At 32.4% G+C, this 25160-nt stretch overlaps 1 protein-coding gene across 2 annotated transcripts in view; it reads left to right on the forward strand.

The window, feature by feature from the left end:
- The first annotated feature begins 56 nt into the window (after positions 1 to 56).
- LOC129219975 (centrosomal protein of 41 kDa B-like) overlaps positions 57 to 25160 on the forward strand; it is a 29810-nt gene continuing 4706 nt past the window's right edge. For both annotated transcript variants that reach the window (XM_054854296.1, XM_054854297.1), the window contains exons 1-10: positions 57 to 231; positions 4479 to 4542; positions 6206 to 6253; positions 8199 to 8260; positions 8383 to 8425; positions 9066 to 9141; positions 9986 to 10131; positions 19268 to 19335; positions 22758 to 22872; positions 24468 to 24602. In XM_054854296.1, coding sequence (XP_054710271.1) covers positions 178 to 231; positions 4479 to 4542; positions 6206 to 6253; positions 8199 to 8260; positions 8383 to 8425; positions 9066 to 9141; positions 9986 to 10131; positions 19268 to 19335; positions 22758 to 22872; positions 24468 to 24602 — 811 coding nt within the window. In that variant the 5' untranslated portion in view covers positions 57 to 177. The remainder of the gene's footprint in view (positions 232 to 4478; positions 4543 to 6205; positions 6254 to 8198; positions 8261 to 8382; positions 8426 to 9065; positions 9142 to 9985; positions 10132 to 19267; positions 19336 to 22757; positions 22873 to 24467; positions 24603 to 25160) is intronic.

Consider the following 25160-nt stretch of genomic DNA (forward strand, 5'->3'; position numbering starts at 1 on the left):
CCTTTTCTATTCATTTAACTTCTCATATTAAGCCTTTATTCTCTCAGTAAATAAACTTTTCGAAAATGAATATTATTCTTATACACTTAACTGTAACGCCTGACGACGCTTATTGGGGATTGCATTAAATTTAAATCAGCATCCCTCTGAAACTTGCAATATGATGTTTTGCGTGATATGTCCTTTAAACAAAAATCTTTCCAGTTCGGCCAATATGTCCCTAATGACAAGGTAAATTATATTTCACTTAATACTTATTCGTGTGCTTACAGCAACCATTTTTCTCTCCTTAGAGCCATCAGTTTAGAAAGACTATGTAAACAAATGCGTAACTCAGTTTATATCTCATCGTTAAATGTCTGTGATTCATGTTTGTAACTCTTACTGACGTAATTATACTTATTTTATGCTGGTTTTTGCTGTAAATTTTAAAATCTTTGGTAGAATATAATGCAAGTGATTTATGACCATGACTTAAAAAAAAAGTTTTTGTGCTACCTAAATGTATGCTGGCTCTTAACCTTTCTTTAAAAATATTTGGTGCTGTTTTTCAACTTTAGTCATATGAAATTATAAATAATATCTGATTAATAATATTTGTTTTGTACTTTTAAATTTTTCAATAAAGTTAGCTATTGAATTTTATTGTTAAGGTGGCAAAATCCTGCCCATCATTTCAAACTTTTCCATATAGTGTCAAAAGGCATATACTTAAAATTAGAAAGTGTCAAAAATTACACCCACATCTGTATACGGTCGACTCTCGATAACTCAAAGCCTTATAACTTGAATATATTCCTTTATTTCGGAGTTTCCATTCGGTCCCAAAATAATTTTTAGTGTTTTCAATGCAAAATTATCTCTATGTCTTGACTATATTCCTTATAAGTTGAAGTTTTTACAAGAGTTTTGTTTCTATTTTCAGGGGTCTGGCCAGAGAAAATTTGGGTCCGTTAACGGACCCTTCACAAAAATCCGATCAACCAAAACGGACCTTTCACAAAAATCCAATGAACCAAAACGGACCCTTCACAAAAGTCTGATAAACAAAAACGGATCTTTCACAAATTGTTTATTGAACGAGCAAATCTCAAATTAAAATAATACAGCATATTTCCTGTATAAAAACGATAATGTTTGGAACCTTTCTTAAAGTTAAATTAGAGGAATCAACTTATACAAAATCAGCTAATTTTGCAAAAGAAGAAAAAAAATCGGCACTCTTGTGATGCTCCTTCAAGCCATAAATAATTACTACGGCCAAATAAATATAATGCCTGTCATTGGTTTCTTTGAAAGAAATTAACAGCTGAAAGTCAGTTTGGTTTATAATTTTGCTGGTTTGTTTTATGCAGCGGTGTTGTTATGAACTTCTTTGAAAAGCCGTCAAAATTCTCAGAATAGGCGTAGTAAGCACTTTTCTCCTCACTCATGATTTAATAATCAATAATACAGCGAAATGAACTTAGAACTGCAAAGGATAGTAGGGGGGCGGGGGGGGGGAGATCGCTTCAGATAGAGTTATCAAATTCTAACTCATCGCTACTTAGCGCTTCGCGGTGCGATGTTTAACTGTTTATCGCCACTTAGTGTCTGGCAGTGCAATTTTAAACTGTTATTTTGGGAGAAAGTTATATGGGTTTGGTTTTTAGATGCTAAAAAGGATAATTAACTTTAAATAAACTCTTTTGTTTACCGTTCTTTTTTTCCATAGATGTCTACATTTTGAAAAATGCAATTTTTTTACATCCGATATGAGAATCATATTTTATTCTTTTTTCAAGCTAACTTTGCTTTATTAGGATGCAAATAAATGAAAAGTCTCTTTATTTTGGTAACAAAGCTTATTTCAAGTTTTTAAAGCGGAATTCCATTTTCGATGGTTTATTTTTTATTTTATTTATTATTATTATTTTTATTATTATTTTTGCTTCCACTGTGTCCAGATATTAATGATATGTTTATTATAGGACTCTAAAAATGTAATTCTAAAATAATTTTATCAAAAATATTTATTTTACAAGCCGTTTTTTATACTTTTGATGTCTTCACTTTGAGGATTGCAATCTCTTTGCATCCGCTATGGGAATCTGATTTTTCGAATTTTCGACGTTTAGTACGCTTAGCTAAGAGGTAAACAAATAAAATATTTTTTTATTTTTGTAAAAATCACGGAGTTTATAAGTTTTAAATGAAACTCTGTGCTCTTAAACAGTGTCTTGGGTTAAAAAGTTAAATGTTGAACCCCTGACTGATTTTTTTTTTCTTACAGTTATTTTAAATACTATACAAATAACATTTCAAGTATAATTTAACTTGATGTAGAATGGTTGATAAATATGGATATTTGAGGGGTGCCCATCTCCCAGTGAGCGATGCCTCCCCCCTCCCCAAATACTAGAAAAACATTCAAGAATGATATTCTCAACAGGAAGGAGAGAAAACACTCAACTTTAAGTGTCAATGATGCAGTTTCCACCATCTCAAGAGTCTTAACTTTCGTTTTTACAAAAAAAAAAAAAAAATTTGATTTTTCACAAAATTAATTGATTTTTCACAAAATTATTTGATTTTTCACAAAAAATGGACCCTTTGAAAAATCCTGGACAGACCCCTGATTTTATGCATGAAAATGCAGCCAAAATAAGAAAAAAGTTTTTCTCCCCCTTTAACACATTTCTTTGATTATCAGTTTGTGTGAAGGGAATAATTGATTTCAAATAGTGCTAATTTATTGTGTTGTAAGATCAGGTGAGGAATAACCGATTGGGCTAATTTTCCCGTGGCTTGACAAGCTGAAAGTTTATTGCTGGTTAATTTTTGAAAAACTTCAAATTTTGTTGAAAAAAATTAGGCTTTATTTTCTGGATGACTCAAATAATCTGCTTTTAGGACAAAAAGACGTTTCAAAGTAAAAGGAACTGCAATGAAGAGAAAAGAAATTGGGCCTATGACAACCAAACTTAATGACTTTTAAGATGCGATAAAAGAATTAAGCAATTAAATAAACTTTTTTTTTTCAAAATATCTTAATAAAATTTATCCTCTGTAAAGATATTTTTGCACAGTATTAATGATTAATTTTATCACTGTCGTTTACAGGTAGAGGGCACTAAATTTTTCATATTTTTGCATTTTTGTCATCTATTGTACATTATCTTTATTGTACAAGCTCGCTTATTTGTTTTCCATTGAAAAAAATGTCTAATTCTAATATTTTAATATTGTTACTATTGAATCCACCACACCTTTCTACAAATATCTCAAAAATCATTTCTGCAGATACTGCCATTTACCTGCACATGGCAGTATAATGCTCTGTTCCTGAAAAAGAAAATAGGAATTATTCTTCAGAAGGCTGGAAAAGGAACTTCTAATAACTCGAACTACCACTTACTCGAAGGTTTCAGCTGGTTCCTTGGGACTTTGAGTCATCGAGAGTTTACTGTATATACATCTTGTCGCACCTTAGGTGGGGAAGGGAGGCATTGCCTCCTCCTCACCCCTTAAATGACGTGTCTGACAAAAATTCTCAAAAAACTACTCTAAACCTGAGTTACTTGCTTCTCTTTACTTTTTTTTTCAAATCTTTTTCAGGTTTTTTTTTCTTCAAATTTTTCTTTTCGAAGAAGTCAATCAACTCAATAATTGTGCTCAATTTTCCATCACTCAGTGAAATGGTAGATGAATATTCAGTAAAAAGTTTTCAATTCAAAATACTTAATAGTTTGCAATAAAAAAGCTTCAATATCGAAAAATTGAGGGGCAGCTCTTGACCCATCTCTTCCCTTAATGCAACCAAAGATAGCCAACAATCGCCTTTTCAAGAGTCTAATTTCAAGCAATTTCCGGTGCAAAGTTGTGAACCCCGTTATATTATAAAATATAATATAATTAAGGATGGGAAGCGTGCACTTAAACTCTGGTATAAAATTTAAAAGGATTTTTTTTAAAGAATTGTGTTCACAGGGCTCGATGCAGATTAGGCTTCTACGTACAATGCACTAATAAACGGAAAATCACAAGTTTTGAACCTTCTTCAGTCTGACTCTGAGGTACAGATGTTAGGACAAATTTTTAAATAAAGGCAATAAAAGAACATTTTCTTACCAATTGTAAATTTTAAATGTAAAACTTGAATTAAATGTGTTTTAATTTTTTTCCTAAAAATTAAAATCCCCATTGAAACAATAATTACTAACTCATAGCTAGTTCAAATTAATCAAAAACACCTGTTTTATATAGTGGCTAAAGAGGAAGAAAAATAATTTTTCTAACAATGATAAAGTATTAACAAAAGTGAAGTTAAATTCAAAGCAATGTTTTGCTATCTTTAATTTTTTGCAAGACAGATTAAACGGGTTATTTATACAAGTAAGCAATATAACGAAAGATTTTTGTGAAAGACTTTGTTTAGGATATATTAGTGTCTTGAATGAAGATTATTTTTTATATTTTTTCTTTATCTATATTTTCAGGTCTTAAATAAGAAGATTCCTGAGAATCCAAAGTACAAACATGTAAAACCAGCAGTTGACAGTGGTATGTTTTCATTCATTGCATGCATGGTATTAGTAAGTAAAGTGCAAGTTACAGAATTTGGTCTAAGGCATAAAATCTATTATGGTCAGCAATACATACATTAATTCAGATGTTATAAAATTATTTACATTTTAATATTTTTAATGCTATTTTAAAGCTACAGGGCCACAACCACACCGTAAATGGACAATGTTGTTGGGTACACCTCAAGTTAAAAAGGCCCAAGACTTTACTTTTCAAGACTATATGAAAAATTAATGTTTCCTTTGAAAAATAAAATTTATCTTGCCTATAGCGATGAAATCTTAATGCTAAATAAAAACAAAATGTTTCACTATCTCCCTCACATATTTTCTTATCGCCTAACATTTCAATATATAGTCTTAAATTACAATTCTAAAACTTCAATGCCAAACAATTTGTGTGCAGTGCTTTCGAACCCTGGCCCTTCTAACATAATAAAATAAAGCCTGAAATGTATATCTTGGACTTAAATTTCAAAAAGTTCCGAGTTGGGGATCAGTGACAAACTCATTCTCTAACCTTTCTAACAAAATTAACCCAAAATTTTTTTTAAAGATTTAAATTTCAAAACATTTCAGTGGGAGACCTCTAGATTTCCCCTCACTTAAGGTTCCCATTGTTTGTTTAAAATCAATATTATTTTTTTTTTCAAACTTTATGTTTTTGGGTTAAAACCCCTAATTCCCACCCTGATGGAATCACAGATAACTTAAATTTGCATTTTTTTTATTTTTCCGCAAGCTTTTCATTGACAAAGAGAGCCTAAAATTGATTTTCGTTTTGCAAAATGTTTCAGAAGCGAACCCTGAATTCTACCCTATCCTTAGAACAAACAAAGGGTATAGTCGGGTTCTTCAGACTTCATTGTTGGGAAATTACCAAAGGAGAGCTGCCTTATCTCTAACATCACCAAAGGTGATCTGAATTTAGTAAATTTATTAGGGGAAGATCCCGATTTTCCCCCCTCCTTCCTCTAGCAACACTAAAGTTGTGTCATTAGAAATTGAAAAAAAAAAAGGAGGTTCTGTTGATTTCCTTACCGCCATGCACTACCCTTTCACTGATGTCACCCAAGGCAGCCTAAAATTGTACTTTTGGGACTTTTAACTTTTGGTCTATAATATCTTAGTTTTAAAGCAGTACCTAAAATAAGAATTTTGTTGATTTACCAAGAATTTTTCAGAATTATACTTATCTCAGATTCTTTAACTTCCCTATACACTTAAACCTGTTTTTGTGCAGTGGATAGGGACTACATAAAAAAAATAGCATGAAGAAAACCGTTCGTTTTATAAAGAATTCCGTTGTTTTTTTAAAGAAATACCTTCATTTTCTAAAAAAATTTCGTACTTGGTATGAATAATTTTGTCAATTGAGTCCCAATCTGATTGAAATTTTCATATACCGCACAAAACAATTTGCACACACAAAAAAAAAAAAAAAATGCACAAAAATCGGTTTGAGTGTATATATTTTTTTTAATTCAAAGAGTATGTGAAACTATTTTAAGTTGAATTACTATTGGTTTGATTCTTTTTTGTTTCATGATGAACTTTTTTTTTAGTAATTTATCTTTTTTACAAATATTTTGTAAATTTTAATATTGTTTTTATGATAAATAATTGTTTTTGTTTTGCAGGAAAACATGTCGTTAAAGAAATTAATGAACATAAAGAAAGACAAAAAAGTAAGCATTTTTCAGTAAAAACTTACCTCAAGTTGTGTTGTTTTACTTTGAGAACCTGTGAAAAATATCTAACAGCAAAAACTTGTTTTTGAGTTAACTACTTAAAAATTTTTGATTTTTTTCCCATTTTCTGTGAAAAAAATTTCAGCTAGGTAGATAATTTATCCTCTCTTAAACCTTTAAGCTTAAGTAATATTCACATTTCAGGTTATTTTTCTTCAATTATTTTAAATTACTGGTGTTTCACAATTATAATCTACTTTTTCCTTGCCTATAAGTTGATAGAGCACTATTAATCAACAAAATGATATTTGTTCAAAATCAAATTTATACCCTTGTGCAAGTTAAAACAAATATAATAAGTATATTTACCAATGATTTTTTTTAAAATATACCTTATGTGTATCTCACATACTGTATGACCACTGATGAGATGAAATGATGAATATGAAAGTCAAAAAATTGAATGAGACATAAAAGATAAGATATAACTTTATTTTTCCATGTAAGTACAAAGGACATTGAGACATTTCTCATATTGCTTGATAAGTTTCAAAAAACCCTCTAGGAAAACTTGGGGCTTTGCATACGAAGAAACCTTTACTAGCTTGTTTGACTTCATCATTGCTTCCAAAGCACCTTCTGCCAAGATTCTTCTGCCAAGCTGGAAACAGATGGAAGTCACTTGCTGCGAGATCAGGACTGTGATGGATGGGGTAGGTGCTCCCAACCACAATTTTCAATGTGATTTTGTCTCGCTGTCGCTGGGTACGGTCTTGCATTGCCAATCTAACATCAAAATGCCAGATCTAAGAAGGTCAGGCCGCATTTTCCAAATCACCATTTTCAATTTCTACTGGGTGTAACAGTACCGCACGATATCAACCATATGCAAAGCCTGAACGGTTTCCTAGAGGAATATTGGAAGCTTATCAAGCGGTATGACAAAGGTCTCAATGTCTTTGGTATGATACTTATGTTGACAAATAAAGTTGTGTAATATTTTTCATGACCCCTTATATTGTTTGACTTTTATACACACCACTGTCTACAGTCCCCAGTGGAAACTTGATTTTCGATTCAACCTCTAAAATTGAAGGGGTGTCAGTTATGAGTTACAGATGTGTGCTGGCCTCTAAATTAGGCAGAGTCACTTTGAAGTAAACGAAATATATGCCTCAAATTTTTTATTTTCCCCTCAATCAGACTGTCTTGATATATTATGTGTCGATTTCATGGCAAAAAAAAAGCAGACAATTCAAACCCATTAGTAAAATTTATGACCTCTACATTTAAGCAACATTTGAACACCGTTTTATATCAGTGCTAGTTTCTAATCTGCATGGTTTTTATGTCCCTGTTTATTTAATTTAGCATCAAAATGAATTTTTTCATAGTCTTTCAGTCCACAAATCAAAGGGGACTTTTGCATATGGCCATAAATTTTGCCTAAGTCTGACATTGAGAAAATTCAAATGCCAATCAACTGCCTGTGTATGATTTTCTGTTATGAAATTCTTCCTGTAATATAATTCTTGCTGTAATGTTGAGAGCAAGGTGCTGTTAAAAGATAATGGAATGTTTAGAATATCTCTCTTCTACACCTTCGGCACTTTTATTTCTTGAAGAACTGTAATACATTCTATTGTTGGCAGATACATGATTCCTATGAATGACTCCAACTTTCTGAGACCATAATAAATGAAATCTTAAAATATTTCTTTTTATTGAAAAGAAATGCTTTGCATCAAAAATAATTTGCGTAAATTTGTAATGCATTTGTTTGGTTATTTGAAACACATTTTCTTTTGAAAATTTTAGTTTTAGTTAGACATTTTTTTCATGTCTGTTTTGTTCATTTTTCAAATTCAGCTAGTATTTTTGAGGCTGCTGAAATGTTGTATTTATTGTGTAAACTGAAAAATTATTTTACTTTTCATTTTAGGCTGCAATCACCGAAAAAATGAAGTTTTTAAGAGAATTAAACTTTCTACATTTGTTAAACTGGTAAGTTATTAAAAAAACTATGTTGAAAATAAATGTTTTAATAACTCTTTTAAATTAGTTTTAATAATATTTGTATCTCAAAAATTAAACTTGGATCAAATTGAAAACCATTTATATTGCAGGCCATTGCTGCAGGATTTGAATTCTTAGAAACCCAAAATGAAGGTAAGGTCTTTAGAAAGAAGATGAATTCTACCTCTGCTCAGATTCATATTGTATTGTACATCCATTTCTATATCAACAAATTTACTAAGCAATGCAAAACAATAAATGAACATTTTAAATTTTGATTTTATGGCAGTATTTTCATCGTCAACTTGTTGAACTTCGAAATTAAATACAACCACAAGTGATTAACTTTCATATTGTAGCATATTTGCACATATGGTCCTGTGAATCTCATTCTTGCTTTCGTTTTAGCACTGCAATATCGCCATAAAATCAAAAGTTTAAAATTTGCACTTATGTTGGTATTAAACTAGATGTGTAATATGCACAAATAAATTGGAACTCAGCAAAAACTTATTTAAGTTTTTGTGTTTTATAAAGTTAAAATAAAAATCTCTCCACATGTTCAAGCCTTGTTTTTAAGTTTGTTTGTCCTCACATACATGTATCTCCTTATTGGCTTTTCTTATTCCGTACTTTTAATTTTAATAATGTTATTTTATTGTTAGATATTTTATTTATAGTGATAAATTTGTGGTGATGTTTTGAAGATAAAATTTCTATCTGATTTTGAATATTTTTAGTTGTGTTGTCAGAAAGAAATTCAATTCTCATAAAATGACATTTTTTTCAATAGGTGGAGTAAGTTGTAGGGATGGTAGAGATTCTCCCCAGAAAGCTAGACAATCATCCAATGAGAGGAAAATGGCTAAGTATGAGTTTTTTGCTCTCAAATTGTTATATTTTAGTAAGAGCTGTTTTATATTTCCCTATGACACTTCCTATTAATTCTTGTAAAGCAATAATTGTAATGTGTACCAAAATTAATTAAAAAAACAAAAATGTTTTGGGTTTGAATTAAAACTAATCTGCTGAGCTCATAATTTCCCCATAGACATATCTTAGGATTATATGATGTTGACATAAAAATTATGCGCTGTTAACCACAGTCTAAGTAGAGTTTAAGAATCTCTAGTTGAAAATTTCTTTTGTTTTATAAGACATCTTAATTTCTTGCAGTCCACTGTCTCCTTAATTTTTAATTGAAGTTAATTTGTACCTCATTTGCAATGATAAATTTGATTTTTATAGTAAAATAATCAATTAACTTCATTCTGATTCAAATTGATTTGAGAAATTTTGTCATTAAAAAGCTAAGTTTTGTAAATATGCAGGGGTGATTCAGGTTCCCGTTAGAGGGGGGAAAAGGGTGAGAAAATGTCACCCCTCATAAGAGTGAACATTTTAAACATTCAGAGAAGATTTTCTTTTTTGAAAGATCTTTGTTTCTCAAAAGATTACAAGGTAAAACAACAAAGTATTACTGCCCCCTAAGTGAAGTGATCAAACATCAATTGATATTTGAAAGGTTAATCATTTATATTAACGGCGCTTTCCATTTGGTTTTGGATTGATTTTCTTTCCAAAAAAACTCAGTTAGTAATCACTAATTGATTTTGTTGAAGATCTTGCTGTTTTGTACATCATCTCATTTATATACATTTTTTATTCATTTGTTTTATTTATTCTTTTTTTTTTTTTTTTTTTTTTTGACAGTGTCATAATGGGAATAGGAGAACTTGATATTTTAAATGAAAAAAAGAAACCAGTTCCTCCTCCACCAAAACCAATAAAGAACCTTCCATACTTGTTGTTGGATGTTAGAGATCGAGAAGATTTTTTAAGGTGCCATATTGTCACAGGTAATAAATTTTCTGTTGATTGGTCTTTTAATGCTAAATATTGAATCTTTTTTCACATACCAATATATCTTACTCCCCCCCCCCCTCCAAAAAATGTTCTTGAATGCCTTAAAGCAGAAAAATGTTCAATAAAAGATTCCGCAGTTACATTTTAAAAATTAAATTTGAATTAGATTAGTTTCACTAAATACCAATTTGTCATTACAAAAGCCGACTCTCTAATTGCGAAGTATGTATCAAAATTACATTTTGAAGGTTTGTTCTTTCTTATCGACATCTAAAATTCTCATTGCTGGTATCATATTGGGTGAGTGCAAAGGTTCGTGCGGAGTTTGTGAAAGAAAGTCATACAGTGATTAGGCAAGCAAAACTCTTTATTCAATCAATGATATATTCTCCATCGTTGTCTATAATCTTCTTCCAACGTTCTGGCAGCATACGGATGCCCCGATCATAAAAACTGCGTGGTTTAGATTCGAAGAACGAAGACACGACGTTTTGTAAGGCACTCAAAGAGTCAAGTTTTTTTCCCATTTAAATGATTTTGCAATGACCGGAATGAGTGATAATCCGATGGTGCGATATCAGGAGAATACGGTGGATGAGTTAGGACATCCCATTTCAGGCTGTTCAGTTTGCGTAGCGTCTGTCTTGAAACGTGTGGTCTGTAAAAGACTACGCCTTTGCGATTTGACAAACTTGGACGTTTCTGTTTGATTTCTTGGTTCAGATTAGTTAAGGCTGCTCTTCAGTGGGGAAGAAAAACGATGTCGCTTGAAAATGGGCCTTTTCTTTAAACGAAAGCAGTGTACATCAGTGAAATGATTGACACTTCAACAGCCAATAGAACGAACGGTGACCGATGAAAGTGTGGATCATGTGACCTGTCACATTTTGCAGGGGGACAGACCGGACGCTCCCCCTGCTGTGCAAGTCAAGGGAGGTATAGCTGTCGGCGAAATGAAACCGCAGCTTTTTACAGACCCTTCCAAGGAAATTCTAGTTCTTTCCCTCTTGAGTCTTGACTACATAAGTAAAAGAAAAATAACTCAATGTAAAAGGCGCGGAATTTTACATTGCCGCGCATTTTGCAATCTTACTTGTGATATTAATTTATTTGTATTCGCGCTAAAATTAATTTTGAAACAAAGATTTTTCCCCCCATAATACGGTTTCAGATCTCATCTAGAAAAAATTAACGAATGAATGAATATTTGCAATAAATAAATTCATAAATTCGTTTTATTTTTAGAAAAATGTTCGTTATTGAAAATTGATGGTTTCAAAAAAGGAAGGAAAAAAAAGATAGCCTGCATGACCACACTGAATTTTAACGAAATGAACTCCAAATTCTAACCAAAAAATATTCTTTAAAAATGGATGATCCTACTTAATATATTTGAAAAATCGAGTGCCGAATAAAAGGGGGGACTAACTAGTTATCGGTTGGCGAAATTTTTTCGCTTCCTCTGCCTGTTTGCCACTCTCCCCAACCCCATCCGAGTTGCCAGAAAACATTCTTCTTAAAAATGAAACTAGATCCTCTTTGCATAGTTAATACTTGATTGTACAATAAACATTAATGCCACTAATTAGTTACAGTAACCTTTATTTGAACTGATAATATTTATATTTTAGTGCTAAATTAAATACTACTTTGTTGGTTAGTTATCTGTTTTACAAATGCAGTGGCGAATAGAAAAAAATGTGGCTACTATAATTGCCTTTTCTCACCACTGGTGACCAGAAAATTCCCCTAATCTTTATCTTTGAATCCTTTTCTTTTTGAAAAAATATTTATTTATTTATCTAATTTTATATGTAGATGAGAAGGCTACGATAGCATTTCTCAATGGCTTGTTATGGTGAAAGTTCTTTCAAATTGAGCATAACAACGGCAAAGTCGCGGACGGCTACGGATAAGGATTTCCTGAATTTGAAAAATTAAAGATTTTCTGTGATCTTTGTTTGTATGCAGGGGTGCTCACCCTGCTCCAAGCTCAAAGGCAAAAATCACTCCTTCCCCCACTCTCAATGTTTGTAAACTATCTTGCGTTGAAATTTTGGAATAAAACTAAACCTAGCACTTTTAGAGTTTCAGATTCCCAGTTACTAAATTCGGCAAAATACATGAGGTATTACATACACTATATGACCAAAAGTATTGGGACACTTTCAAAAATTCACAATTTTACGGATTTCTCGAGAAATAAAAGACCAATTGCTCTCTGCTCTGTAATTTTTTTTCTCATGGAAAGTATACTCCAGACGTCAAATCCAATAACAATTAAGTCTGCTATTCATTTAGGGGACCAGCAACAAATAATCCGTTCTTATCATGAATCACTCTGTAACGATGGCAGGAAAGTGTTGCCAGTTTGCTAACAATCCCTTACCATTCGTCGCCTATCCTAGAATTATAGAAATTCGGCTCATTAGATCGCTGATAACTTTTTAAAATTTAAAGAAATTGCGGTGGAATTTTTTTCATGGATTGTAGGATGTATCTGAGCTTTGAATTATGAACGTTATAAATTGCTATCTTTCGTGCATGCGCAGTGAAAAATTAATAGCTTTAATTGTTCATATTTCATCAAATTTTCAATATTTTAACTTCAAATTTTATTATTATGTTTCTCTAAAATGCTGTCAAATATTCTAAAAGTTTAGTAACGTTTGACGAAATACTCTGCGTAATATGAGGCGAAAACCGTCAAAATTTTTTTGCATTTTCGGAAGAAATGCTTATATTTCCATGGGTATAAGAGATATTTTCACAAAAATATAAAAATAAGTTTTTGATAGATTTTTAACTCATTTCTGAAAATTATAGCTTATTCCCAGCAATTTGCAATAAAAAATGATCAAAAAACTTTTTTCCTCAATTTGTTGTCGGTCCCCTAAATGAATAGCAGACTTAATTTTTATTGGAAAATGACAACTAGAGTATACATTTTATGCGAAACAAATTATAGAGCAATTGGTCTATTATTTCTCGAGAAATCCCTAAAAATGTGAATTTTTGAAAGTGTCCCAATGCTTTTGGTCATATAGTGTATATAGTGCTTCTACTTCAACACATTGAGTTTTTATTAAAATTTCCTAATAAGTCTTGTGAGTGTCTGATCCTCGTTAGTTGTCGTAATAAATATTAAGGGTTGTCCTTTTTCTCAGGAGGCACGAAAATATTACCTACATGTATATCTGCCTGAAAAAAAAAAAAAAAAAACTCGAAATACTTAGGTGAAAAAAAATCTCAACGCCTCGCTCTGCCAGATTTTAAAGTTTTTATCGCTCTGCCTCGTTTTCATGCATCTTGCATTTAATGAATCAATAATAAAAAATAAAAAAAGGGCAAGAAACAGATTTGCAGGAAATACATAAAGTTAAAACAAAAATGAAAATGAACAGCTTACATTTAGGAAAGCAATTATAAGTACAAGTAAGGGTTCACAATTTAAAAAGAAAAAAAAAATCAAGACAAACTTTTTCTTTTTAAGTTCTGTGTTACGCACTTCTGTGCCGAAAAATTATCGTATCGTGTCTTCAGTCACAGAATAAAATGAATGTTCTAATCAAATGATTATCAAGTAATTTTCATTCGTATAGAACAAAAATCTTTTTTGAGATCCCACATTTTCTATTCTATTGACTCCTAATTCCTAATAATATGTAAATACAGCGAGAGAAAGGATTTAGCTTCTTGTTTAGGAGAGGGAACCATTTCTATATTTAATTAACATGATCTTTATCGTAAGCATACTATTTACTCAGAAATACTCCCTATTTTCCCAAGCACTCTGTTTGGGGGCTATACCCTTTAATTTTCACGAAAATAAAATTTTCAAAATGCACTTTTAGACGAACTCTGGTAGTATTTGGAAGTAAGTAAGAGGTCCTGTGATCTTCCACCGGCAAATTTTTGAACTTGAAACGCCAAAAACACAATTTCAGGTTCTTCAATTATGTTAGGAAACGGGGAGTTCGGAAGCTTTCCCCGGAATTTTTCGAAATAGTCTAAAAACGCAGTCTTAGTGTGATGTTGGGGGGAGGCAAAATTTTCAAAGTGTTATAAACATGATTGTAGGCCATTTTTAGTAACTTTGGGGACATTCAGGTTTTTGAAATCAAAGTTCCAAAAATGCAATTTTAGACGACTTTTTTTTTTTATGGTCAAAGAAGGACTTTTCAGAAACTCCCTTCCCGAAAGTTTTTGAAATTAAAGCCATAAAAACGAAATTTAAGACGATCTTTAATGATGTTTTTTGAAGGGAGGGGGGGGGGGGGGTGCTTATGTGACCTGAAAACCTTTATGCCTGTAATTAATTTTTTCTACATTGTATTAAAATGCTGATCTAGCTTCTGAGAATGAAAATAGAAAACAGTGAAAACTTGTAACCTTCATTCTATATTGTTCACATCTTAGTTAGCTTTGTCAGCAACATAAGGCTGAAAACGTCATTAAAACTAATACATACAATGCTTAGTAATTCTACCACGGTGTGTTTTTTATATTAACCGAATCATATTAAATTGCTAATATGTTTTTCATGATTTTCTATGTATTTAATGAGTATGTTGGTGTACGGAATGTTTTCCGCAACTGAATAAATGTTTTTGAAAAGTATTTTTATTCTCCAAAAATACAGCTTCCAAATTCTTATAAAGATTTAAAAAAAAACTATTTCTATTGTGAAAACTTTCTGAAGACATCAGAAAGCCTTCTGTATTTTTGTTTTCTTGTCAGTCTTGAATGTCGGTATTAGTAATCTGGAAATTTTGTATTTGGATGAAATTTTGCTTTTTAATTTCATCCACATTGATGTTTTTTTCCTGAAATGTAATTTTACACCCCCCCCCCCTTTTAAAAGTAAAATCTACTTAAGTTAAACATTGAATGAACACAAACGATTAGAAACCATGGCGACGAAAATTTGACTTCTTAGTAAATATTAAAACAACGAGCTAGAGTTATTCTTGTCATCATGACAATCTGAAAAATCAGAGCAACATCAGCTTTGTTCAAGTAAGGATAATAAGCATTCGCAATTGCTCAAAAAAAAAAACTTATTTTTTTCTGGAAGAATAAATATTGTCCTGAATTTTAGTAGTTTTCCAAAAATGATAGCACTGTTGGAGAAATAATATTTAAGCAACGTACTTCAAAAAATATAAAACATGTTTTTAAATTGTAAATACTATTTGTACAAGCTTGATTCGTTCTAAAAAGTATGGAATAACACAAGTACATGATTGCTTGATTAAAACACTCAAAACCTGCAGTTAATCACAATATCCATATGTTTAAGCTATTTCCAAAACAGCTAATTAAAAATAAGTGTTTTAACTTTTTTTTTTCATTGTTTCTGGCAATAAATAAAAATTTGGGGTAAAACGCAGGAATTATGACACAAAATGTAAGCTAGGAAATAGTCTTTAATAAAAATAAAATTAACCACGGTTCGCATTGCTGCGCTGGAAAATAAAAATTATGCTATTTTTTTTCTCACGTAATGTTTTAAAAACGGTATAATATCGTACATGTCTTAAAAGAAGGAGTAATATTGCGACCCCATAAGAAACGTTTCACGATTCTATTTGGGGTCAAATTATGCATCGTTTTCCTCCTTAGGAATTTTCTAAAGAGAAATACAGTAAAATCCTATTACAACGCATACTAATGCAACGAAATACTTGTTTCAACCAAATAAATTTCCAATCCCGATTCCGAAATTCGATGGATTTTACTGTATATTATGAATTACATGTTCAATGTGTATCTACCTTCTAAAGAAATTTGACGAGTCTGGCTTTTAAAGACACAAATAATTTTCAAAAACGTTTGTTGAGCTGTGGAAAGCACTTTATGTGTGTACCATTTGTAGTAACATAAAACACATGTAAAAACGATGCAAAATACCTAGTATCTGGAATACGATTTAATCTATATATAAAAATATTTTTCTACTGGAAGGGAAAAATGTCAACTTTTCTCATTCGACAGCATTGTAACAATGTTCATTATATTGTAAATAAACAATTTGACTCAGAAATATTCCTTTCAAATCTATTTCTTTTCAAACCACAAATTTGAAAAAAAGCAAATGTTGCTAATTTAACAGCTAATAGCACGCATCTACATGGATTCACTTTCAAAAGCACTTGATTCTTCACGAAAGCCCTAGGAAAAGAGGAAAGAAGAAAGGACGTCCAGCGAAGGTCATTGAGGGGAACTAATGAGAGGGTAATAAATCTTACACCCCATTAGCGTTTACCCCTCAAAAAGGGGAGGTTACTATTCTAGGGCGGGGCAAATGCAAAAAGTGAACGTATTTTGAAAATTTTTTCAATAGTTAGAACATGATATTTGTTTAAAAAATGGTCGCATTATTTCAAACAAGATCTCAAAAGAGAGCTGGAAATATTTTGCGTGTCAGGGCGTTCTTAAAATTTCGATAGCACGAGTTGCAGATGTTTTACAGAGCGAAATGTCCAACAGTACCTCGTTTTGGAAGAAATTCATTTTTTCTCGAATTTTAAAAAATCGGAGAATGGACACATCAAAAAAGTAAAAACTAAAAGAAACAGACATAGTCTTGAAAAATACTCAGAAAAAAAAAACGGATCCGAAAACTTTACAGGAATTTGTAAAACAAGCTCCAACTTTCCCCGTAGGTTAACATTAGATCCGAATCTTTCAGACTCTCAGTGAAGAACACCTTTAATTGACGACAGTACTTGTTCGAATCAATTCGTTTGGTCGGCAGGGAGAAACTCAAAACAAATTATACCCTTGCAATCCCACCAAACACAGAGCATCACCTTCATCAGGTGCAAACTGGCCTTTGCCATTGCGTCACCATGTTCACCTGCCTGTTTCCATGTGCGTTTGCGCTGAACGTTGTTGTACAGGACCCATTTTTCATCGCCCGTCGCTAATCGATCCAAAAACGGCCCGTTTTTGAGCCGCCCGAGTAAAGATACGGCAGCAGAAATTCGCTGGTTTTGTTGCTCTCTGTCAACAAATGGGACACCCATATATCGAGCTTTAAATCAAATCCGATTTTTTTTAAACGCCGAAAAGCGGTTGATCGGTCAACGTTAAGTGCTGTAGCAACTTCCTCTGTTGAAATTCGCGGAGTATTCTGAACTAAAGAACGCAAAACGTCAACATCAATATCGAAAGGTCGACCTCAGTGTGGCTCGTCTTTCAGCTTAAAATCTCCGCAACGAAATTTTGCAAACCATTTTTCCACAGTTCGTTTAGCTGGTACTTGATCTTCATAAACCTCTTGAATGTTTTTTACGGCCGCTGCAACGTTTATTCCCTTCCGAAACTCGTAAAGCATAACATGCCGTAAATGCACTTTATCAATAGTCATTTTAAAAGTAATCTTTCTCGAGACAGTTTGTATCTGCACAAATTATTTTGATTGGAATGAAAGCTGCACATGTCACCTTTCCAACGATCTGACTTACGTAGATAGTTGTATTAATGACAACACGTTACGCCCGTTCTAACGCCATCTATTGCAACTCCGCACGAACTTTTGCACTCACTCAATAAATAAGCTATAGTTGTTATAATTGGTGATTTACTTCTAATGCGTGCTGGATTTTTTGATCTTCTGACTTTAGTGATACTTTGTGTGTCCTGCATATTCACACTGCATATCCTTATTATGCAGGTTGATCAACTTTTCTTACTGGTATATAATCAAATTCATCAAAATCTTGATGGAATCTATTTACAATAAAGAAACAGTTGAACTTTATTAATTCCAGTACATTTAGTACAAAATCATGCCTAAAACAAACATTTTGTTCATTAAGTTTGGTTTTTTATTTAATTACTTGTAAAATATTCACACATAATTGAAATTTTCTGCTCGGGCAAGCAAAAATTTCTGACATCTTCAACAAAGATGTTCAAGATTGAATACTACTTAATTTTTTAAAAAGAAATTATTCATGATTTTGTGGGAACGTAAATGGTGTATTGAAATTAAATTCTTAAATGTTTTGCATATAGAATACACTCCATGCACTTGTTTACCTGAGAACATTTCAATTTGCTTGGAGATAAAACTGTCTATCCTTCATTGTGAATTACAACCAGTCCCACAATTGCTGATAATCGTCTTTCTTTTCGTGTTTTTTCACTAACGTTCAATTTTAAGAAATAAATTAAATTTTTCTGACTATACTGATAATTATTTTAAAAATATAGATAAGCATTTCTTTATTATCACAGAATCACTTATTCAATGTTGTTGTTTAAACCACTCGAGTATCCGAGCCCAAGTTGGCAGAACTTCCTCGGTTTAAGGCAGAGAGGTTTGGCTTCCATTTACAGAGCACCTCTAATGTGGAAGTCCGATGTAGCTCAGACAGCACACAATAGATAGAACCACCATCTATCAACATTTTGATAATTTTATCCAAACCAGGAGCCAAAAAACTCTTGGTTCAGCACCCCTGGAGATATTGATTCACTTGAAGGAATCAATGATTTTAAGGTGCCTCAGTCACTATCAACAATCATGGAAGATCTTTGATCGGCTGGCATTGAACTCGGGACCCTCCTATAACAAGCCCGACGCCTTACGAATCAGGCAACCATGGCCCTCCGAATCACACTTGTTACTAATAACACTTTATACAAACAAAGTTAGATTTTTGATATTTTGTATTAGCAGAGTTCAACTGTGTATATCTATAGTTTAGAAAGAAAATGCCATGATATACAGAATTCATTTTGCTTTTAAGCTTCTTAAAAACAGGTTGTTTTATTTGAAAGTGTGAAATGTAAACGCAAAACAAAAAAATCTTAATGAACCAAAGAGTTTCTTTCTCAAAAATATTTAGAAAAATCATGACAAAACTTCCCATCCATTCTAATATTTTAAATCTTTTGAATGACAAGCTACACCATCACTTTGACAAACTATTGTAAAATTCAGATTTATGGAACAAAAAAAAAATCATCTAATGTTTTAAATGATTTCTCAAATATATATACAATTATTTAACTAGTTTTCCCCCCTCTCTCTTTTTTTTGGGAGGGGGGTTACTCTTTTATTTATGCTTGTGTTTTGTGTAACAAGATTGTTTGACTTTTTTTTTTTTTTAATAGCTAAAAACTATCCGTCCGCTATGTTATCACGCTCTACAGGTTATGAAACAGAAGAAATGAAGTTATATGTATCCTTTTTGTGAAAAAAAAAAGAATTACCAATAGTTACTCCATCTTATTATTCAGTGTGTTAGATGTATTTTATCATATTTTTGTGACAAACATGCATATTTTGTTTATTTATTCTTCCATTAAGAATCTTTTCAGTGGGAGGTATTGAATCTAACAAAATTATTCTTAATTTTGAGGTAGTTGAAATTATGTATCAGAAAACACAATCACTTTAAGCTAGTTGAACGAACAGAACCTTTTGTACTCAAAATAAGTGGGGTAGAGTGGGGATACTTGATCCCTCAGGATACTCGTTCCCTCTCTTTTAGCTCCTTTGATTCAAATAAAAGTTATAAGCTTCCACAAAGAAGGAGATCAACTATCCCCAATCTTCCCTACCATCTGCATCAGGGCCGATCCTAGCAGGTGTGCAGAGTGTGCGCCGCACAAGGGCGGCCAAAGTAAGGGGCGGCCGCAGACCGCATCATAAAATTCTTATAATCAAGCAAAATTCCTCAAGAATTTCTCACAAGATAACTTATAATAAGTAGAATAAATGTGCTAATTTTTAAATGTTCAATTGTCAAAGTATGTGTCGAGTTCCCGACAGTATAGCATAGTTTAAGAAAAATAGAATGTTAGGGAACATTGTGTTGGTTCATTGTCCATTAATATCTACTCTTAACACATATGCTTTATTTTGTTGCAAAGTTTGAGACAGAACCAGTAATCAGGAATGGATGCAGGGGAGGGGAACGGCCCCCTTCTGAAGCATGAAATGGTGCCGTCTGAAAGGAGCACCGAGGGCGGCCACTAATGTTTACCCCCCAAGATTTTATAGACCTAAACAATGAAGACATATTTTATTAATTGAAAAAAAAGCTATACTGATTAGATACTCTCGCAAGCATTTCAAACAACAAACTATGTAACAAACTCTGTGTTTAACAATCGTGGATGCTTGGAGAGAAAGTGGAAAATTGCGACTCCCTTGAGAGTAACATATATGAATGACGAACTAAAATGTTGTACTTTTCCCCCTTTACGACAATTTTTCTGATTAAAATCTTGAATGAACTGCCCGGTTTCAGATCAGGTAGGAGGACTGGGCCCTTGCCCTGGGAAGCAAATTTAAATGTAACTCCAAAACGAAGATCCAAAAGAATGCCATGACCTCCTTGACAAAACTAAAGAAGGCTTAAAATTGCGTTTCTAGGACTTTACTTTCGGAAAATTTTGCTGGTTGAACCATCGATCTTAAGGACCCAATTAAATCTCAGATTCACCTCTTCCACCTTAATTTAATCACGCATAGCCTAAAAATGTTGGCTCCAAAATCCAAAACGTGTTTTCAGACGACAGCACTTCCAATCATGAAACGTCATATAAAATTGCTTTGGCATTTTTCGAAATTTTTGCAGTGGAGGACCCCGAAATCCATTCGCAAACATTAATACCAAAGACAGTCTCAATTAGCGTCTTTAGAGAAGCCCCTAATTCCACCCCCTCTCACTTAACGTATTGAAAAACAAACTAAAATTGCGTTTTTCAAACAGCAGTTACAAGAACTTTAGGGAAAAGACCCCGGAACCCCCTTTTCTCCAACGCAATCACTATACCTGAAAATTTCGTAACTTTTCACGGCGCTGGGGCATATCCATCAATCGTCGAGGTGAGGTGGACAAAAGTCTATAGTTATATTTTTCAGATATTAATGTTGAAAAATATCCGAAAGATCCGTAGAAGCTTCCCAGTTTTGTTAACGTCACCAAAGATAATACACAATTGCGATTTTAGAAATATCCGCTTAAGAGCTCCAAAATCCTTCCTTCCCAAAAAATAGCCTATAATGGATTTCAGTTCCGAAAAATATTTTGGTTCGGAATATTTTCACATTTCCCCTATTGTTTTCAAGTCTAGCCAAAAACGGGTTTTTGAAAAAATAGTGCCGAGAAAGTACCGGAGGATAGCCGCCAGATCCCCTACCGTCACCAGAGACTGCCTAAATTTGCGTTTTGAACTTATATTTCGAAATCTTTCGATGGGGAGACGATTAAATCTCCCTCCCTCTTGCAACGTCAACAAAGGTAACCCAAAATTAAATGGGTTTAAAATTTCAGTGGGTTTAAAATTTCAGTTTCGGAGATTATTCGGGAAGAACGCCGATTCTTCCTAAGCTACGGTCTTAAAAAAAAAAACTTCAAATTGATTTCAATTTTGAAAGAATTTTAGGAAAGAACTGCAACGTTACTTTCACCTAAAGTCTCGAAAAAGTTCCTAAAATTGCGATATTTGACGTCAATTTCGAAAATTTCTCCATGCACCTTGAATATACTTGACTCTTTTGTCCTTGCAACCAAACACAACTAAAGATTAACTAAAAATACTTTTCATACGCCAATTTCGATAATTTTCTTGGAGCAATCCTCCTCCCCTGAACCCCTGACACCTCCCCCCACGCTTCCCCATCTTCCGTCCCTTCTCTGATGTCACCGAAGAAAGACTATAAAATGCGAAAAGTAACAACGTATAAAAAGCACAAATTAGCAGATGGTAATCTGCGAATTTGTGCTTTTTATACGTTGTTACTTTTCGTTTCTTTACAACAGCACAAAAGTATTTATTTATCTTACAATAAAATGCGTTTTTACGACTAATAAATTTTGGTATCTATTACTTTCTTCAAAGATATAAATTGTACCTAAGGAGTTTCTTACTATAAAAAAATTTCTTCCTTTTTATAGGATCATTCTTCTGTCCCCCCCCCCTATTTTTTTAAATTCGAACTAGACACAGAAATTTAAAGAAAGATTTATATAGATGTTAAAGATTAGTCAAAATATGCAAATTACTCTTGAGGGGCGGCACATTAGGTCTTTGCACATGGGCGGCCGGCACCCTAGGATCGGCCCTGATCTGCATTGACCTCTGTTATCACTTGCTGCCAGTGCCGAGATTCTGAAATGAACCTCAGTGGTTTCAATGCTACAAAGTCATCAACTACTCAATGAGCCTCATTGTTTTAGGTAACTATGCCAGATAAAAATATTATCCAGGCACAAAACAAATGCCATTTTTTTAGGGTGCAAATCAGGGTGTTGTAATTCAGTGCAATAATTCTCAGAAGGAATAGTTTGCCCAGTTGGCCGGAAAGTGCAAAGAGTTCAGTTGCATTTGGCTATGCCAAAACCAAACCTTCTGGGAAAATAAAGTGACACAGTTGGTTAGGCTGAAAAAAATATTTTTTTTTACAAGCAACTTCTAATGGTTGTTAAAAAGTAATGTATTGGCCTCCTAAGTATGGAAAAAAGTAATTAAAGAACTTAATATTTGTTTCCTCTGATCACGCATAAGCTCCAAAATTTGAAATGAAGGTAAAAATGGTCAATTTATGAAAATGTTTATGAAAATTCATGACTTTCCTTAATTGGAAAAAAAGAAAAATGATAGATTCAAACTGATTATTTTGTATGATGAAGATGAAACTATTGCAAGCAGAGTTGCTACCACCCTCATTGAAAGAGGCTATGAAAATGTTTTTTTATTATCTGGAGGTAAATAATCTTCTTTTTATTTCTTCATTTTTTATTTTTCAATTTATGAATTACAGTTGGAAAACATAAGTTTGTGGAGGAAGTTGCAGTGGATGAAGATCGATTGTGAAAAATTCGGAAAAGGGAACCAAAATTGCTAGAAAAATCACAATCTTTTCAGATTTAGAATATGAAATTTCTGCAGAAGATCTGCAAAAACTGCCGATTTTCAACAAATATCTTCCAACTCAAGAAAGAATTTTGCACAAATTCTGTAGATTTCTTTAAGTTCCAAGTAAATCTAAAGTTCCTGCAGATGACTTATCGCATTTTCGTGAGCTTTCCACCGAATTATCATAATTTCCGAGAATTTTAGATTTTCTTTTGATTTAAAGAAATCTACAAAATTCATGCAAATTTCTATCGTGAAATGGAAGATATTTGCCCAAAATCTGCAGTTTCTGAAGAAATCTGTAGAATTTCTGCAGAAAATTTGTCTGAGTTTTCCTCTCACATTTGAACAGAGTTGTTCTGCCGCTCAAGCATCTGTTCTGTGATGTACGTCGCAAATTTAGTAGTATTCTGCTTTGGGGATACAAGCTCCCAAAATTTTGTCTAAACATGCTTAATTACATGAACTGTGTCTTTTCTTACCAAACACTTATCCCAAACAATACTAGCTGAATCAGGTGTGCCACTTATACTAGTTCTAAATTTTTATGCTTGCATACCTAACTGTAGTCAGATAAATATTTTAGTCAAATTGATAAAATATTTATTATTCATGAAAATAGTTGGTGTTTCTAAAAAAAATTTCTGTAAAAATTTCCTTTAGCAGTTAGTACATTACAGTTGCCCACTGGATTGTTTTAACTCTCTCCATTTACCTGTGAACCTGCTACATTTAATGCAAGTCATTCTACTGTAAACTTTCCACATAAACAAGCTTGCTACTATAATTTTCTCTTTCAATCTTTTTTGTCTTATTTATTTTATGCATCCTGATTTTATATATGTAATTAATGCAAGATCTTTGAAACATGCTCTATAATAGTCTATATGGTACCTACCACGGAACCACAAAATTGTGCAATAATGGGGGGGAAATAAATAGGTAGCAGTCAAAAGAGCATAGTAAAACATTGTTTTTTACTCATAAATTATTTGCCTTTGTCTGCCCATTACTGAGATATAAGGTCTCAGTCTGCTGAAATTTTAAGAAGAGTCGTCAAAATTTAAAGACTTGAGGAGAAAATGGAGGATACTTCATGACTTCACTGTCTGCATGTGGCAAGACATCCATGTACAAAGCTTGTAAAAGATATCTCCCATTTCTCATCAAAACTCCTTAAATTTGGCAACTTTTTAAAGCATTTTGGCACCCGTTAAGGCTTTATCTTTTGATAAAAGGGGAGAGCAAGAGAATTATGCGACTAAAAACATGTTTTACTATGCTCTTTTGATTACTCTCTATTTAGATTTTTTTTCATTATCACACTATTGTATGGTTTCCTAATCATTTTAATTTAATTTGTAAGTCATCTTTTTTGTCTTAATAACTGTAATTTAAAACAAACTGGACTCTTATCGAATGAATATTGCTCTTGTGTTTACAGGCTTAAAGTTTGCTTTAGAAATATTCCCAATTGGCTTGACTACATCTTTATCTCCCCTTCATTTACCCAGAATTCACCATGGTGCTTCGCCACGTTTGCAGCTGACAGAATCGAAAGATCATTTTTCTGCTGAAGATATCCTTTCTTTTTGTGAATTTTTCTGCTTATTATGCTATTATACTGTACCAGAATAACCATGGCATGTGTAAGGGAAGTCTTATAGTATTTATTCCTCTTTGTCAGGGAACTTGGACAGGGTTTAAGCAATGCAAAAGTTCTGCAATGTGTAAGTTAAATTTAAGAAGTTAAATTTAAAGAGAGCAGTTTAAAGTTTTGCGCTTTAACTCACTGGTTGAGGAATTCTGTACAGTAAATCCTTTTTGTGTTTAAACTATTGACTTTCTCATTGCAATACTGTAAACTGTATGATATTTATTTATTCCTTCATTTTTATTGTTATTTTTTCAATTGAAAACATTTTGAGCACAATGTTGTTCACCTTTGATAACAATTTCATAAGTGAGTATATTTTGCTAAGTAAATTACCAGTTAGTTTTTGAAAAAGGCTGTTTTTGTTTATTTTCCACCTTAAAATTAAAAAGGATAGGGGAAGGTGGGCCACTTTGAGACACTTTTTAGATAATGATTTTTAGAAATTTTATTTTCAAACCAATTTTCACCAAACTTAGCTAA

Source organism: Uloborus diversus, chromosome 4 (genome assembly GCF_026930045.1).
Source record: "Uloborus diversus isolate 005 chromosome 4, Udiv.v.3.1, whole genome shotgun sequence".
Classification (NCBI taxonomy): Eukaryota; Metazoa; Arthropoda; class Arachnida; order Araneae; family Uloboridae; genus Uloborus; species Uloborus diversus.